Here is a 14,866-nt window from a genome sequence, read left to right on the forward strand (position 1 = left end):
AGGAAACTGCTTAATTCAAACTCGTTCCAGGAAACATGCTAAAACCCCCCAGGCCAAAACCTTGATAAGCAGGCCCACCCAGCTGGCATTCTGCAGTCTCCATTTCCTGCAGCAGCCCAAACATGATATTGCTGCCTTTAAACACTCCTGCTTTGTTCAAGAACCAGCATTTGTCCAAACTCCCTGGAGAAAAACTTTCCCCTCTGCTCCTTCAGACAAACGCACTGCCAATCTCCTCAGAAAGACAATAGCTAACATTTGCTGAGTTCTCTGTGCTTTACACACAGTATCTCAAGTAGTAAGTCTGACAACTCTGTGAAGTAGGTACTCTTGTCTTTCTTTCTTTCCCTTTCTTTCTTTTTTCTTTCCTCTTTCTCCTTCCTTCCTTACTTCTTTCTTCTTAATAAATTTGTTTACTTATTTTTGGCTGCATTGGGTCTTCGTTGCTCCACACCGTCTTTCTTTAGTTGCGGCAAGCGGGGGCTACTCTTTGTTGTGGTGCGCGGGCTTCTCATTGCAGTGGCTTCTCTTGCTGCGGAGCACAGGCTCTAGGCGCGCAGGCCTCAGTAGTTGTGGCACACGGGCTCAGTAGTTGTGGCGCATGGGCTTAGTTGCGCCACAGCATGTGGGATCTTCCCAGACCAGGGCTCAAACCCATGTCCCCTACGTTGACAGGCAGATTCTTAACCACTGCGCCACCAGTGGAAGTCCCAGAGGTAGGTACTCTTCATCTTCATTTTATAAATGACAAACCTGAGGCCCAGAGAGGTCTGGCCATTTGCCCAGGGTCACACAGCTAGAAGCCGACTGAGCTGGGATTAGAGCTCTCAGTTGATGTCAAATTCCCACTCTTGATCATGCACTGTTATTCACATGGCTGATGATAAAAAGCCTGGTGTGACTTGGGGAGATTACAGCTCTCAAAGCTCTTATCTATCACTTGTATTGAACAAAGTTGCTGAAAAGAAACCAAATCTAACTCTTAGGAAATACAATTTAAGTTTCATGGTGAGCGTAATGGCTAGAGCCTAGGGCCCAGACCAGGCATCAGAAGATGTCATCCTACTACAAATATGATCTAGTTTGAAATCTGACTTTTATGCAAATTTGGGGCCCTGAAACATGTGTTGTTCGAGAATGAAGACAAAACCTCAAATTAGAAAAATAAACCACAGCCCTTGCTGGCTGACCTACTTGTTATGCTCCCTAGACATACGGTTCAGTGTGCTAACATAGCCACCATGTTTTGGGCACCTGCTCTATTTTATGTGCTGTGTGTATGTATACATCCTAATCCACAATTTCCCAAATTTACCTAGTCATAAGCATCATACAAGGGCCATGTGAAAAATACAGATGCACACGAGACCTGAAGAGTTCTCTCTTCAGATGTACTGTATCACAGAATCTCCAGGCAAGAGGTGGAGACTATTTTAGCAACCACCCACGTGACTCCTAAAATCAGGGGGATCTGGTGGACTGCTACTTTAATTTTCAGCCTTGAAGATCAGCGTTTCCAGCTTCTTACATAGACTAGAGAAACAGAGGGTCATAAAAACGGCTGTCTGAAGACCACAGCAGGACTTGAATCAAGATCCGTCTGGCTACGGAGCCAGTATCATTCCGCCTACTCTTAAATCAATGCCACAGTCAGAGCATGCATATTGAGTTCTGTGGTTTGTGATCTTAGCAATCTTTTGTGAAAAATCATTCCTTCTTTGAGTGCAAAGTGAATGTCAGAATTTGAAATAGAAGTTAATTGAACAATAGCAGCAATATTAGAATTTATACACTCCCACTATCAAAGTGTGCTCAGAAATAGCCCATTTGGGGCTTCCCTGGTGGCGCAGTGGTTCAGAATCTGCCTGCTAACGCAGGGGACACGGGTTCGAGCCCTGGTCTGGGAAGATCCCACATGCCGCGGAGCGGCTGGGCCCGTGAGTCATGGCCGCTGAGCCTGCATGTCCGGAGCCTGTGCTCCGCAACGGGAGAGGCCACAACAGTGAAAGGCCCGCGCACCGTGATGAAGAGTGGCTCCCGCTTGCCACAACTAGAGACAGCCCTCGCACAGAAACGAAGACCCAACACAGCCAGAAAAATAAATAAATAAACAAATGTCGGGTTAAAAAAAAAAAAAAGAAATAGCCCATTTGATCATGGCATTTTATTTCTGCATTTAACATGAGACAGGAAGGCAATGAAGGTATTACCATCTTTTTACTCTGAGAAAATGGAAGCTCAGAGATGAGCTGTTTGCCCAAAAGGCCTTTGACTGTCCAGTGGTAGAGCTGGGATTGGAGCTTGACCACTGGTGACAATGCTTTTCCCACTAAGCACTAATGCTTTTACTGCTACAGACACATAAATTCTTCTCTGTTCCATATAAATGCGTAGGCTCTTGTCAGACTCCAGTAAAGGGCTGACTTAAGAGCAGGAGGAACACCAGAGGCAGATGGCTGTGGGAGGTGAATGTCCTTTGATGCACTGAGGCCTGGGTTCAAATCCCAGCTCTATCTCTTAGGCTCTCTGGGATTTGGACAATTAACCTCAACTCATTTTCTTCACCAGTCAAAACGGGAAATAACTGATTCAATCAACATTTATTAAGAAACACCAGAGTGTCAGATAAACCCTGTGTTACTAGAGAGCCATAAAAGGCTGTTTAATGCATTAATCAATAGATTATTTATCCCAGGGGCGAGGGAGGATTCTAGATGTGGCTCTGAAGCTAATCGTAAAGAATGACTAGAAGTTAGACCTGGAGTCTAAAACTCAGATGCCACTGTGGGTAGACAACAGGGTACCCTGGCTCCACACAACCGATGCTGCGCGGGATCAGGGCCTCATGCAGCTAGATGAAGCACAAGATCTGGATTTCTCTGTGATCTCATAAGTTTTAAATGTTGGAAATTAATTTTAAATTATGAAAACAACAGAAGGACAAGCAAAATCTATTTGTAAACCAAGTCTTGCCTGTAGACTGTCAGTTTTCTGAGTTAGCCCCGGGAAAGAGGAGGGCATTTCAGTCACATGGAAATAGCACTAGCAAGGTCAAGACTTGGGCAGGGCAGCTGGGTCCGCGAGCTGCATGCCCTTGGGTTTGGTTGGGGTGTGAGGGAGAGGAAGCTGGCCAGAGAGCAGACTGGCAGGCCTGAGTGTGAGTGCTGAGCAACACTGCCCTCTGTGTGTGCCAGTTCACAGCCGGACCTACACTGAGTGGGACAACCTCTGCGTCAGGGACCAGAGTCCTGTCCTGTCTGCCCCATCGGCGTGAGGGTCCAGGCAGGAGCAGGGCTGTCTTAACCTCACTGCTGCTATATTGTGCTGCCCTGTAGATTAAGCATGTGAAAGACTGGCAGTGGGGAACTGAAAGTAAGATGGATTTTATCTAAAAGGCAATAAATATGTTTTGGAACAAGAAAACGTGTCCAATTTTTATTCATAAAATTATTAATCGAAACAGCAAAAGTAGATACACAGAGCCACATATCAATAACGAAACAGGAAGGAAATGAAATGTTCCAGAGACACCTGGAAAAGTTTCAAAGAAATACACACCAGGCAAAAGAATCTACAGATAAACCGTGGTTGCGCAAAAGGTTATATTCATTCCTGCATTTTCTCAATAAGTTCTTCCTTATATTTGCCTTTCTCTTTTCCAACTTGTCGAGATTTGGCTTTGCGTTCAAGAATTTTTTTCCGATCTTTGTCCAGTTTTAGCCTGGTGATAACCACCTGTTAGCATGAGAGAACAAACAGATATTGAATATATATATATATTTTTTTTAAGGAGAAAGGACTTATAACCAGCAGATCTTCCCTCGACAACAGTAGCTTGGGTTCCTTCTTCTGCTACCCAATGCCCAGCTCCTAACTCTTGAGGATCTAGAAGACTATTTAGATAATTTAGTTGTACGAAGTGTCATTTAGCTTGTGAAACATTATACTACCCACATGGATGGTTTGTCTATCCATGTCGGCATAATTTGCCCTTGGCTGGCAAAATGCGTTGTTTTAAAAATACCTGCATTCCCACCAGCTGCTGGGCAATACAGAGATCATAAAGATGAGTGAGACCCAACCATTCTGCCCTTAAGGATCTGAAACTCTGGAGGAGAGACCCTACAATATAACGTATAAAATGGGAGGTTGAAGGAGGAATTGCATATTCCACCAGGTGGGTGTGAGGGCCGAAGGAAGAGGTGTTCTCTCTTCTCCCTCTGGACACTCTCTAGTGGGAAAGTGATGCCTGGAATGCCTGGAACACTCTTGCTACCAGCTTGCAGACGGGGCCTTCACCAAGGATGACAAAACAGACAGGGAAAGGAACTGGATCCCTCGTGATATCACTAAGCCGGTGAACCAACCAAGCCTTCCTCCCAAGGAAGTCCTTACTATGGCCGCCTGTGCAGATAGTACCAACAGCCAACAACTCTAGTAGGAATGCTATGCTATACGCCCACTACCACTGCGCAGTCCCAGGCCATACCTTGCTTGGGTGAATGCCCACGTGGACAGTTGTGCCATTAGCCTTCTCACGCTGCACCCGCTCGATGTAGATGACATATTTCTTTCTGTACACCTGGACTACCTTGCCAATTTGCTGACCTTTGTAGTGTCCTCGAACCACCTGAGAGAAAATACAAAAGAGAATTCTCCCCATTTCTAATGCTTGAACATCATAGTGAGGAAACTAATTATCAGAAACACACAGGCTAAAAATAGAACTTTTTGTATTCAGTGAAATTTTGAATTTTGATTCAATCAAAATCAGCTGGGTTTTTTTTTTTTTTTTGGTATAAATCTGCTTTGTATTATTCTAAGTCAGGTGGAAATTCTTTGCCTGTATTTTTTTCTTCTCTTACCTGAACAAAACATTCCTTGAACTAAGATGGTCATCACATGACTAGTCCTGAGAGTAAAAAAATATAATCGCTGTACATCTAAAACTAATACATGTTAGGGACTTCCCTGGTGGTCCAGTGGTTAAGAATCCACCTGCCAGTGCAGGGGACATGGGTTCAATCCCTGGTCTAGGAAGATCCCACATGCCGTGGAGCAACTAAGCCTGTGCACCATAACTACTAAGCCCACATGCCACAACTACTGAACTCCCTGCGCTCTAGGGCCCGTGTGCCACAACTACTGAAGCCCATGCGTCTAGAGCCCATGCTCCACAAGAGAAGCCACCACAATGAGAAGCCCGTGCACTGCAACGAAGAGTAGCCCCCGCTCACCGCAACTAGAGAAAGCCCACACACAGCTATGAAGATCCAGCGCAGCCAAAAATAAATATTAAAAATAAATAAATAAAACGAATACGTGTTATACATCAATTATAGCTTAATTTTTTACAAAAAGTAAAATAAAAAAAATATATAATCACTCTCAAGATCTAAACAGAGAATGGTTAAAGAAATTATACTTAGTAACTGAATCACTTTGCTGTACACCAGAAACTAACACAACATTGTAAATCAACTATACTTCAATTAAAAAAAAAATTATATTGAGATTCTCAGGCAACCATCTAAAATCCCATGTTTTCAAAAAACAATTTATGACCAAGGAAAATGCTCAAGATATGACCTTTAGAGAAAAAAGAAGAATACAAGGCTATATATATAGTCTGAATCTTATGTGTATATGCTTCATATATGTATATGGCATGTAACATGAGATGAAGATATATCCAAATGTCAATAATGGTTGCCATTAGGAAGGAAGGAGAATTACTGATGACTATTTTTTAATTTATGTTCTTCTAAATTTCAAGATTTCTACAATTAATACAAATATTTTATAGTCAGAAAAAAAACGTTAAATTAAAATCTTGTGGGCTACTTCTGCAACTAAAAATCAGCTCATGCTCCAATTCTATTCAAAAACTAACTAGATTATGGTTTCCCTAAAAATGTAGCCATATAAGCACAGAGGAAATACCACATGTAAAGAATTGGCGAATCTCAATACTCCTAAAATGTCTACCTACATTGTTCAGCTTACTCACCACGGTGATTTTCAGGTTGAAAAGACAACAGCCATGCGTGCCTCACTGAAGATCCACCACAGTCTACGTGACCAGAGACCCTCACATGGGAAAAGTAGGTGAAAAAGCCCCTATTAAGCATCATCCTGATTGAAGAAAGGTGTTAATAAAAGGAGTCAAAGGGACACCCGTGATAAAGAGCAGTGGACAAACGCTAGACCCAGCGAGGAGGGAGACAGGATAAGACTCAATCGACTGTGGAAAGGTGAGGGAGAAGAGGCGAGGATGACATCCAGAGTCTGGCTGGGCAACTGGATGGATGGACGTGCCTTTCCCGGAGGCATGGAACATGAAAATTCCATACAGAGCGGGAAGGCCAACTGGGCTGGTGACAAAGACCTGCGAGTCATCCGAAGAGATGGCAACTCAAAGCTTGATTTTACTTAGGGAGCTGGTGGTACGGGAATGTAGAAATCTAAGAAAAGCCAACATTTTGGAAGAGCTTACGAAAGAGACTGAAGTGGCCAGGAAGAATGGCAAACCAGGAAGTGTGGTGTCAGAGTAGCCAAGACAAGAAGGTCAAATGCCCTAGGATGGTCAACTGCTAGAAGGATAAAGTAACAGATGACAACAAGCTGGTCACTGGTGGTCATGGCTACAGTGCTTTCGGTGGAGCAGTGGGATGGAAGCCGTTACGATAAGGCAATGAGTTCACCGGAGGTGAGAAGACGAAGGTGAAAAAAGACTGACCCAAGGAGCTTGGATCTGAAGAGGATGAGAGAGAGGACACATGTTCAACGTGGATGTGAAGTTAAGGGATAATTTTCTATTTTGAAAGAGGGGGAAACATGAATAAGTTTAAATGCTGATGAGAACGAACAAGTATGGAGGAAGAGGTAAAGGAAACTGTAGAGAAAGGGGATAATGGATAGAAGGATCTCAAGAGGGCAGAAGAGAGTGGTGGATGTCACATGCAGTGGCAGCAGGATAGCTTACACAGAAGCAGAGATTTCTCTTGCACTGTAACAGGAGAGAATGAAGATGGGAGGGGTGCCACTGCAGGTGAGCCAGAGGGTGTGGAGCTGGGAGTTGTGCAAGATCCTGGACGACAGTTCGAATTTCCTCTGTAAAGCAGGAGGCATAGTCAACTGCTCAGAGAGAGAGGTAGGTGAGACTCAGAAGATCCCAAGAGAGAAAAGGCAGTTTTAACAAACCTAATTGGGACGATTTTATTCTCCTGGTCAGAGAAGTGCTTACCCAGTATGGCCTTTGGAGTTAAGAGACCTGGATTCCTGGCTCAGACACTCATTTTCTATATTATTCTTTATTACTTTACCTGAGTTTCATTTTCTTCATATCTAAAAAGGAAACCATTCATAACCCCACAGGCATTAAAAAAACGGCAGCTCCTTCTCCCCTGCCCTCCTTCTCCTTTTTTTTTTTTTTTTACACATTTAAAAAAAATTTATTTATTTAATTTATTTATTTTTGGCTGTGTTGGGTCTTCGTTGCTGCGCACCATCTTTCTCTAGTTGCGGCGAGCGGGAGCTACTCTTCGTTGCGGTGCACAGGCTTCCCATTGCGGTGGCCTCTCTTGTTTCGGAGCACGGCTCTAGGCGCATGGGCTTCAGTAGTTGTGACACGTGGGCTCAGTAGTTGTGGCTCGCAGGCTCTAGAGCGCAGGCTCAGTAGTTGTGGTACATGGGCTTAGTTGCTCCGCGGCATGTGGGATCTTCCCGGACCAGGGCTCGAACCCGTGTCCCCTGTGTTGGCAGGTGGATTCTTAACCACTGTACCACCTGGGAAGCCCCTGCCCTCCTTTTCTTTATCTCATCTTCCAATTCCAACCCGTCAACAGTTTTCATCCATTCAGTAAATATTGATTGTGCCCCTGTTGTGTGCCAGGCTCTGCACTGAGGTCAGGTAACAAAAAAGAAGAGTTCTCTGGCTTCACGGAGCTTAGTCTGATGGGTAATAGGCAGCTGAGAGGTATACATGCAAATATATAATCCTAACTGGAACAGGGCACATGGGAAGATACTGAGATGATAAAAAATGGTCTACGTCATATTAGGGTGACGCTACATGGTTTTACATCTGCCAAAACTCATCTGTGCATTTCACTGTATGTAAATTATGCCTCAGTTTTTTAAAAAAATGATCTCAAATTGTGTTCATTGCTATGAAAAAAGAATAAAGGATGCTATACTAAAATACTGAGTAAAGTATCTGGGAAGGCTTTTCTGAGGAACTGACATTAATATAAGACCTGCAAAAGGAGGAGTTAGCCAGGTAAAGGGGAGAAGAGCACTCCAGGCAGAGGGAGCATTCTGGACAAAGACGCAGAGAGAGAAAAGATTTAGCTGCATTTAAGGACCTGAAAAGACCAATGTGTTTGAAGTACAGAGCACGTGGGGGATAATAAGATGAGATGAGGTCAGAGAATTAGACCTGGACTGGCTCACGCAGGGCCTCGTCAGAGATTTCGATTTTACCGTCAGCACATCAAGCACCACGGATAGGTTTTAAGCAGGATCTGGTTTGCAAACAATGCCACTCTGTGGAGAATGGACTACAGTAACAGCGGAAGCTACAGATGCTTTGAACTAAAATGGAAATATAAAGAAGTGGTCAGATTCAAGAGGTATTTTGGAGGTAAAATCAACAAGACTTAGTGATCGATTAGAAGAGAGGGTTAGGGAAAGTTAATAATAATTTAAAGGTTTATGATATACCTAAGTGGGGAGACAGAAGTGTCACTTACTGAGGTGTGAAACATGGGACGAGAATCAGATTTTAGAGGCAGTGGGAATACCAGGATCTCATGCATAAGAAGCTTGAGATGTCTGTGAGATATCCAAATACAGATGTGCAGCAGGCAGTTAGATCTACAGCTCTGTGGTCAGAAAAGTAGTTTGGACTGGGATGTAAAAGAGGAAGGTGTTAGCACACGGCAGACATTTAAAACTTTAGGAATAAATATTACCATCTAGGTAGACCATGTAGGCCAGCCAGTGGAAGACCAGGTGCAGGCCCTGTGACAAACTCCAGCATTTAGGGAGCAGGCAGAGGAGAAATAGCCAGCAAAGGAGTCTGGGAAGTTGCAAGTAAATTGTGAGCCTGAAGTGTCACAGAAGCTAAAAAGAGAAGCTGTTTCAAGAAGTAAGGTGGTGCAACCTATGCCAAATGCTGCTGAAAAAGTCAAGGACAGGGCTTCCCTGGTGGCGCAGTGGTTAAGAATCCGCCTGCCAATGCAGGGGACATGGGTTCGAGCCCTGGTCCGGGAAGATCCCACACGCCGCAGAGCAACTAAGCCCGTGCGCCACAACTGCTGAGCCTGCACTCTAGGGCCCGTGAGCCACAACTACTGAGCTCGCGTGCTACAACTACTGAAGCCCACGCACCGAGAGCCCGTGCTCCACAAGAGAAGCCACGGCAATGAGAAGCCCGTGCACCACAATGAAGAGTAGCCCCCGCTCGCTGCAACTAGAGAAAGCCCACGCGCAGCAACAAAGACTCAACGCAGCCAGAAAAAAAACGAAAACAAAAGTCAAGGACAGTGAGACCAAGATGTGACCACTGAATTTAGTCATAAAGAGGTCGGTGGGGACTTCCCTGGTGGCACAGTGGTTAAGAACCTGCCTGCCAATTCAGGGGACACGGGTTCAAGCCCTGGTCCGGGACGATCCCACATGCTGTGGAACAACTAAGCCCATGCGCCACAACTACTGAGCCTGCACTCTACACCCCGCGAGCCGCAACTCCTGAGCCCATGTGCCACAACTACTGAAGCCCACGCGCCTAGAGCCCATGCCCCACAACAAGAGAAGCCCGTGCACCGCAAGAGAGAGCCCCACGCAGCAACAAAGACCCAATGCAGCAATAAGTAAATACATACATACATAAATAAATAAATAAGAGGTTATTGGTGATCTCAGCCAAGAGCAGTTTCTATAAAGTAAAGAATCCAGATTTTCCAGGTCTCTTGCAAAACTGAAGAATCTGACAACAACTGAACGTAACTGAAAAGTCTTCATTTCCCTAGCGCAGCAATGGGCTGAGGGTATATGACTATCTCCCTTAAAAGAGCCCACTTCCTTTCATTTGCCTAACTAGACCCTAGAGGCATTTGCAATCCCCCCCATTCTAGAACATGCCTGATGGGAAGGATCCAGGAGAGAAGAGGTTGAACCATACTTCTGAATTATTTTTTTCTATGCTATCCCTGTTACAATCTCAGCCTAACTTATCCCCTGCTTCCAGTCTTCTCCTCCTCAAAGCTTCAGAGTCCCAGTGCCTTAGGTGATCCACCAAATCCCTTACTTCATTCTCTAAAACAATGGTTCTCAACTGGGGGAGGGTGGCAGGGGTGGATTTTGCTCCCCAGAGACACTGGGCAATACCTGGAAATATTTCTGCTTGTCATAACTGTGAGGAGGTGCTACTGGCATCTAGTGGGGAGAGACCAGGGATGCTGCTAAACATCCTACAGTGCACAGGAGAGCTCAGCACAGCAAAGAATTATCCAGTCCAAGAAGTCAATAGTGCTGAGGTTTTAAGAGGGGCCTGTAGGTCCTGTGCACTGTTAGTGTTCTAGGGAACACTGCCTGGTAAGTGCTCAATAAATATTCCCTCAAGGAATGAACATAGCCCCTGTCTATTTTACTCACCCTCACTTCCCCTCTCTACTACACATCCTAATCCTAAGCTCCAGTCACAGAGAACAGAGGGCTTATACCTTCTCACATGGGCTGTACTCTCAACAATTTCAGGCCTCTGACTTGCTGCTGCTTCTCCATTCTCCCTGCCAAGTCCAGCACCATCAAATGCCCAGCTTCCACTAAACTCAATGATAACAAGACCCTACTCTTACTGCAAAACATTCCCCTGCAAAGTCTGGTTCAAATAGCCACCCTGGGTAATGCCTGGCAAGCTAGCAGCCTCCGCAGACAAAATAAGAAAACAGGAGTTTTGCTTGGTTGGTACAGTATATTTCTCAAATTATTATTATTAAAGAATTGAGTTGGAATGCTCTAAATTAGGCCGGACAGGCGCTCTCTGGTGACTCTGGGCCCCATCTCCGGTCTAACACATCTGCAGGGTCACATTACCTGCCAGTCCTCCACGTCCAAGCACACTCGACGTTCTCAGGCAAAGGCGGCGCCCGAGCGCCACGCAGCTGGGTAACTAGAGCCCGGAGGACACATACCTGGACCTCGTCGTCCTTGCGGATGGGCATGGAGCGAACGTTGTATTTCTGCCGCAGCTCCTTGGAGAGTGGAGACGACATGATCTTCCTGCGCACGTGGGAGGGGGCATTGAAGTGACGTTTGCGGTTTTTGCTGCGGTCCGAGGTCACGAAGGGGTTGAATTTCATGGTGACGGGCTGCAAAGAAAGGCAAGGGAGAGAGAGAAGGGACGCTCAATGGGGTACCGGGGCATTCTCTGCATCCGGGATACTTCTCCCATCCCTGCGCAAGGGCTCTAGGGAGGTGGCCTCGGAAGAAGGCGACTGAAGGAAAACGAAGGATGTGAGGGGTCTGGGTGTTACACAGAGGAAAGCGTGCGTGGGGAGCACATGCTTGACTAAACGGATCTGGGCCGAAGGTGGCACTGGGACCTTGAGGCTAACTGAGGGAGGAGGGCTCGGACTGCACGGTTGGGGATCACGCAGAGACACCTCCAGGGAGGCAGGCAGCCCCTGCACTCACCTACCTGGCGACCGCAGGTTTCAGACCCTGGGCGCGCAAGGCCGGAAGTGAGGCTTCCTTGCCGCGCAAGCGCAGAAAGAAAGCAATGCTCCATTCCTATCGGAACGAAACTGAATAGCGCCGCCTCCGGCATGGGGTGGGATCGCAGGGCCTCGTTTTCGGGGGACACGGGAGCGCTAGGCGGCTCCGGGAGTCATGCCTGGAAGCCGGTGACTTCGTGCCGCTGGGGAGAAGGGGCACTTTTGTAGGGCCTGCAATAAAGGCTTGTTGATGTTCTTTTAATAGGTACATTATCAGTAGTCTCTCTCCTACCCCAAACTCTTTGCCCCTGTTACCCTCCGCAGAGGTCGTCTAGGCGTATGGTAGGGGTGATTTAACATCATGATTTAACATTGTAATGTTAATTGTAAATGCAATCGGCTAACTTGCTTCTTCAAAATCACTGAGGAGCCTGTTCAAAATGCAGATTTTTGTGTTCCACCACAGCCCTGCAAAATCAGACAGCGTTAGGTCGGGGTCTGGGGCTCTGAATTTAGAGCAAGCACTTCCCCTCACCAAAGATTTTGAGGCGCACGCATGTTTGAGCGTCATTACAAACCAACCACTTGGCTTTGCAAAACTTCACCCCAGAGCTTCCCTTGTGGCGCAGTGGTTGAGAGTCCGCCTGCCCATGTAGGGGACACGGGTTCTTGTCCCGGTCCAGGAAGATCCCACATGGCGCGGAGTGGCTGGGCCCGTGAGCCATGGCTGCTGAGCCTGCGCGTCCGGAGCCTGTGCTCCGCAACGGGAGAGGCCACAACAGTGAGAGGCCTGCGTACCAAACAAACAAATTTCACCCCAGTCTTCTAGCCCTTTTTAGAAGAGCTGGAGTTGTAGTGAGACCTGAACCCAAGTGCCTCTTCACGTTGCTGGACCTTGGCTCCTTATCTGTGAAATGGGGATGATCTTAAGTAGATGACTCATAGAGTTGTTACGAGGACTAAATGAGTTAATCCGTTTCTTGTGTTTAGAACAGTGTCTGGCGCATAGCGCTCAATTACAGCCACCTATTATTCCTAAAGAGAGCAGAGGCCTTGCTCCAGGACAGCCCTAAGGACAGGCCTCACCAGAGTCAGACTTTTGCCATTAACTCCCAATGACGCAAACTGTAAGCTTTCCGTGTTTGATGTAAACACGTGCAATGCGCCATGCTAACTGAAGCTGTGCTCTCTCTCCCCTTTTAACTCCGTTGAGAGTCTTCTTTAAAAGCCGGCTAGGGCAGCCGGGATTCTGCAGACTAACGCGCCTGCGGGTTTGTAGCTATTGCCCCGCCCGACTCATCCCGGCCCCGCCCACCCCGCCCTGCCCACCTTGTCCCCGCCTCGCCCCGCCTGGTGGTGCTCGAGCTCCGCCTCCCGCAAGGGGTAGGCAACCCAGTGTCGCCGGCACCACCCCTCTCGTCAGACTGAGAGTCCCTCTGCGCGGCCTCTGGGAATGAGAGGCCTCCAATCCCGGCTCCGCTGTGCGAGAGGCTCTCAGTGATTGGTTGAATGGATTCATTGACTGGATTGACTCATTCAATTCATACGTGTTGAGCGCCTACTTTGTACCAGACGCCAGATAGAAAGATAGAAGAGATGGGACTTCTCTGGCTGTCCGGTGGTTAAGACACCGTGCTTCCACTGCAGGGGACACGAGTTCGATAAACCCCGGTGGGGGAACTAAGTTCCCGCATGCCCGCGGTGGAGCCAAAAAAAAAAAAAAAAAGAAAGACTTGCCCGACTCAGGCAGGTCCCCTGTTCTCTCCCAGTTTATGGGTGTTCCCTAACATATGGTGATGAAATTATGAAATACCAGCATTTACTCATACTCATGATCAACAATGGCATCTGGCTTGATCTCTAGACTTGCTGGGTGCTGTTTAAGGTTTAATTCCAGATCCCCTGAGGTCAGTGTTGGAGCCCTCTGGCCTTCAGACTCAGGGAGGATGGCTACACCTGGGCTGTCTGCAGAAGCCAGGGTAGCAGCAGTAAGCGGGGTGAAATTTGTTGAGGCAATAGTAACTGAAAGACCACCCATTATAGGCTCCAAGAGTAAGGACGTGGGGGGGAACAGTCATAAGAAAGGAAGATCTTAAATGTACTCACCACACACACACACACACACACACACACACACACACACACAAAAGAAATGGTAATTATGTGAGGTGCTGGAAATGATAACTAATGCTGTGGTAATCATGAGGCAGTATGTAAGTGTATCAAATCAACACGTTGCACACCTTAAACTTACAGAATTTATAGGTCAGTTATATCTCAATAAATCTGGGGGGGAGAAAGGAAGACACTTCTCATGGGCATGGCAGGGGCAGACGACATTATGACCGAGTGCACATAGATGGTCAGAGGGCTTCTCAGAGCAGCCCTCACAGTGTTCATCAGACCAAAGCCCCCTGATGAATTCATTCATCCATGCAGTCATTCATTCACTTGCTCACTGGCTCCTTCTCTGCTCATTCATTACTTCCCTATCACATTCATTAAGCCATTTACCCGCACATTCATCCATTTGCTCATTAATTTATTCACCATTTATTTGGTACCTACGTGGAGCCACAGGTACAGGGCTAGATCAAAGAGATCTGGGGAGGAGTGAAGTCCTGTCCCTGCTCCCAAGGAGCACAGGGCCTCACTGGTGAGGGGCAGCCATGTGAGGGTAGATCATTACAACCCAAGATTATCAAGATTGTTCACTCTCAACCAGGGCAGTAAGGCTTTTCTTTACCCCTACCCTCTGCCCCCTGTGGCTCAACAGAATTAAGACAGCTACAAGGACGTCGCCAGATAAGATGGTGAGAGAACCTCAGCCAGGGTTTCTGTCATTCTAATAAGGATTTAGTAGAATTGGCTACTATCCTGCTTCATGCCTACCTTGGAAACATGCACAGGGACTGGCGTAGAAGCCCCAGGGCCTAGCACAGTGCCGGGCTCAGAGGATAGGCCAGGAAAATATTTTTATGTCTCCAAGGCAGAGGGTGATGTGGTGGGAAAGTGTGAGAGCCCTGGATTCTGGCTGCCTGGGTTTGGATATCCACCACTTCCCGGCTCTGGAGCTTTAGGATAAGATAGTTAGCCTCTTGGTCACTCACTTTCCTCATCTGTGAAATGGGAATGATGAGAGTACC

General features: G+C 46.8%; 1 protein-coding gene across 3 annotated transcripts; it reads right to left on the reverse strand.

Annotated features, from left to right (window-relative positions):
- Positions 1–3,422: 3,422 nt before the first annotated feature.
- On the reverse strand, positions 3,423–11,765 carry RPL26L1 (ribosomal protein L26 like 1). Of its 3 annotated transcripts, none has more exons than XM_082837522.1 (4): positions 11,705–11,765; positions 11,199–11,375; positions 4,490–4,630; positions 3,423–3,735 (listed from the first exon to the last, which is right to left on the reverse strand). In XM_082837522.1, exons 2-4 carry the CDS (start codon positions 11,364–11,366, stop codon positions 3,607–3,609), a joined length of 438 nt encoding a protein of 145 aa, XP_082693648.1. In that variant the 5' UTR covers positions 11,367–11,375; positions 11,705–11,765; the 3' UTR covers positions 3,423–3,606. The 3 variants fall into 3 exon arrangements, with proteins under 3 accessions (XP_082693648.1, XP_082693649.1, XP_082693650.1); XM_082837523.1 differs by having other exon boundaries at positions 11,701–11,733; XM_082837524.1 differs by lacking the exon at positions 11,705–11,765 and adding an exon at positions 11,622–11,644.
- Positions 11,766–14,866: the final 3,101 nt, after the last annotated feature.

The sequence above is a fragment of the Leucopleurus acutus genome (genome assembly GCF_964270905.1).
Source record: "Leucopleurus acutus genome assembly, chromosome: 3".
Taxonomy (NCBI): domain Eukaryota; kingdom Metazoa; phylum Chordata; class Mammalia; order Artiodactyla; family Delphinidae; genus Leucopleurus; species Leucopleurus acutus.